We start from the raw sequence: 2,320 nt of genomic DNA, 5'->3' as shown, positions 1-2,320 counted from the left end.
TGATTTAATTAGATACACAATAAAAAAAAGGCATGACAGGTGATCTACTTAGATGACTATCTGTATGCTTTGTTTGAAGTAGCATTATTATGGTTTATTGAGAAAAGCTAGAAACGGTAAGTTATTTTTTAAATTAAGTTTAATCAAGTTGGTTATGTATTTTTTATTTTTTTTTTAATTAGTTTTATCATGTTAATAAATTATTACTAGATGAATTTAGTTGAACTTAATATTAAGATGACTTAATCATATAGCACCATTGATTTAGCATCGATTAATTCGATACGATTTTTAAAATATATATCAAGTTCGACTTTTACAATATTAAATTTAAATAAGAAATAAGACGACAATTTTTTTCTTCAAAAAAATGTATTGATATAAAATAAAATATAAGGACAATAATAATTTAGATATGAAATTTTTCAAGAAAACACGGGAAAAAACTGAAAAACAACTAAAATCGAAAGAGAACAAAACACATAATAAAGTAAGAAATTGACAAATACAAATAATTAGCCACCAGAAGAAAATGCAAAAAGCCTATTGTAACAAATTTCTTTCAAAACAGCTATACTTAATTATTTATAGGGAAAAGATAAATATGTCATTGACCTTTTGATTTACAGATATTTAAGTTTTTGAGTATTTGAAAATATATTTAAATTTTTGATATTTTTAAAATCTAGACATATTAATTTTTTATATTCATTTGGATCTGTCAGACTCAACAGAAAAATCAAACATGACTCACGTTTTACTAATTTAGTTGATACAGATGCACACGCGAGAGAGTTTTTAAAATTGAACAAATTAGATTCAGAGATCGATATGTCTAAATTTTGAAAAAGTTAAAAACTTAAATGTATTTTTAAATAAACTTAAATATTCGCAAACCAAAAATTCGGAATTGATTTGTCCTTTTCTCTTTTCGAGTCCTGCTAGAGAGCCAATGGAATATTTGTACAATGTGTATGATGAGCTATATGAGTTAAAAAATGAACATCACTCATACTTAGATTTTGGGGTTCACCAAGAATCAAACTCTTGACCTTTCGGATCTAGAACTTTGATACCATGTTATGATACCACTCATCCCAAAAATTTCAGCTGATGAGAAAAGATAATACTAATCGTTATATTTCTAATACTTCCCTAAACCTCCATTGTACATATTATACAAATATTTGATTGGCTCCCTATACTTTCTCTTTTCTTATTTATATTTTATTATTCTTGGTTAAATACTCTGGTTTATTTTACTCTTCGTTAACGTTCAAAACGAAGTATTAATTAATGATATACAATTCTAGCACAGAGATAATGGTCAAATACATTGATACAAACTCTATAATTTAGAATCATTTTTAACAATTATTCTATAACTGATATCTTAAATGGTTTCACAGCATTATTTCAGCTATGCCTATGCACAAGCACAAGGTTTCTGTTCATCTTCTATCCTTCCAGGCCCTCGTTTTTTTCTTATCAATTTTCATTCACTTCTCTCATTGTGATGTTGGCACTGCTTCTCACTACGGTCCTCCCTTTTTACGTAAGTTCCACTCTCCAATTTAATTTCCCTTTTTAATGATGAAAAGTAGAAAATAAGCTCTTAAAAAACAGGGTTTAAAATCTAAATATGTATAGTATATGCTCCTGAGTCATTTTAAAGCATAAAACATCCAAGTTAAAGAGGTTTATATAGGAATTATTTTATACAAACTTCCGTTTACAAACGTTAATCCAAACACACACTATATCATGTGGACGTGGCCCACTGGCCCTGAAACATGACATACATACATGAATGTATATGGTGATGAACTCACCTCTATTAGTTAACCAATGTTTGAAAGACACTGGAATGATGAAAAAGATCTGATGGGTGTATGTGGTCAGCCACAGCATGTTACGGTAAAGACGCATCAGAGTTTCCATCGAGCAACATGTTTGCATCAGCAGGAGAAGGCATATGGGACAATGGTGCTGCATGTGGTAGGCAGTATCAGGTGAGGTGCATCAGTGCAGCCGCACCTAGAACCTGCATTCCTGGCCAGTTGATCCAGATCAAGATCGTCGATCGCGCGCAATCAACGGTCTCTAGGCCTTCCAGGGCTGGAACTTCCATGGTCCTCTCCACCACTGCATTCCAGGCCATTGCAAATGCCTCTGCTTCTTTGATCAACATTGAATTTCAACAGTTAGTTCAATTAACCTTATCTTTAAGTAATTAGGTTAAATATTATAAAAACGTCCTTATATAAAAATAATAGTTGAAAATAATTTTAGACAAATTTATAAATATTTTTATTATTTT

At 30.2% G+C, this 2,320-nt stretch overlaps 1 protein-coding gene across 3 annotated transcripts in view; it reads left to right on the top strand.

The window, feature by feature from the left end:
- LOC107611836 (putative EG45-like domain containing protein 1) overlaps positions 1 to 2,320 on the top strand; it is a 6,216-nt gene that overhangs the window by 2,787 nt on the left and 1,109 nt on the right. The window contains exons 2-4 of one of the 3 annotated variants that reach the window (XM_021110011.1): positions 13 to 116; positions 1,410 to 1,555; positions 1,903 to 2,203. In XM_021110011.1, the coding sequence (XP_020965670.1) occupies positions 1,423 to 1,555; positions 1,903 to 2,203 (434 nt within the window). In that variant the 5' untranslated portion in view covers positions 13 to 116; positions 1,410 to 1,422. The remainder of the gene's footprint in view (positions 1 to 12; positions 117 to 1,409; positions 1,556 to 1,902; positions 2,204 to 2,320) is intronic. The other 2 variants (XM_021110012.1, XM_016313726.2) reach the window with 2 other exon arrangements.

Source organism: Arachis ipaensis, chromosome B08, assembly GCF_000816755.2.
Source record: "Arachis ipaensis cultivar K30076 chromosome B08, Araip1.1, whole genome shotgun sequence".
NCBI lineage: Eukaryota > Viridiplantae > Streptophyta > Magnoliopsida > Fabales > Fabaceae > Arachis > Arachis ipaensis.
Note: the sequence above shows the minus strand (reverse complement) of the source record. Positions and strands in the feature narration are given on the sequence as shown.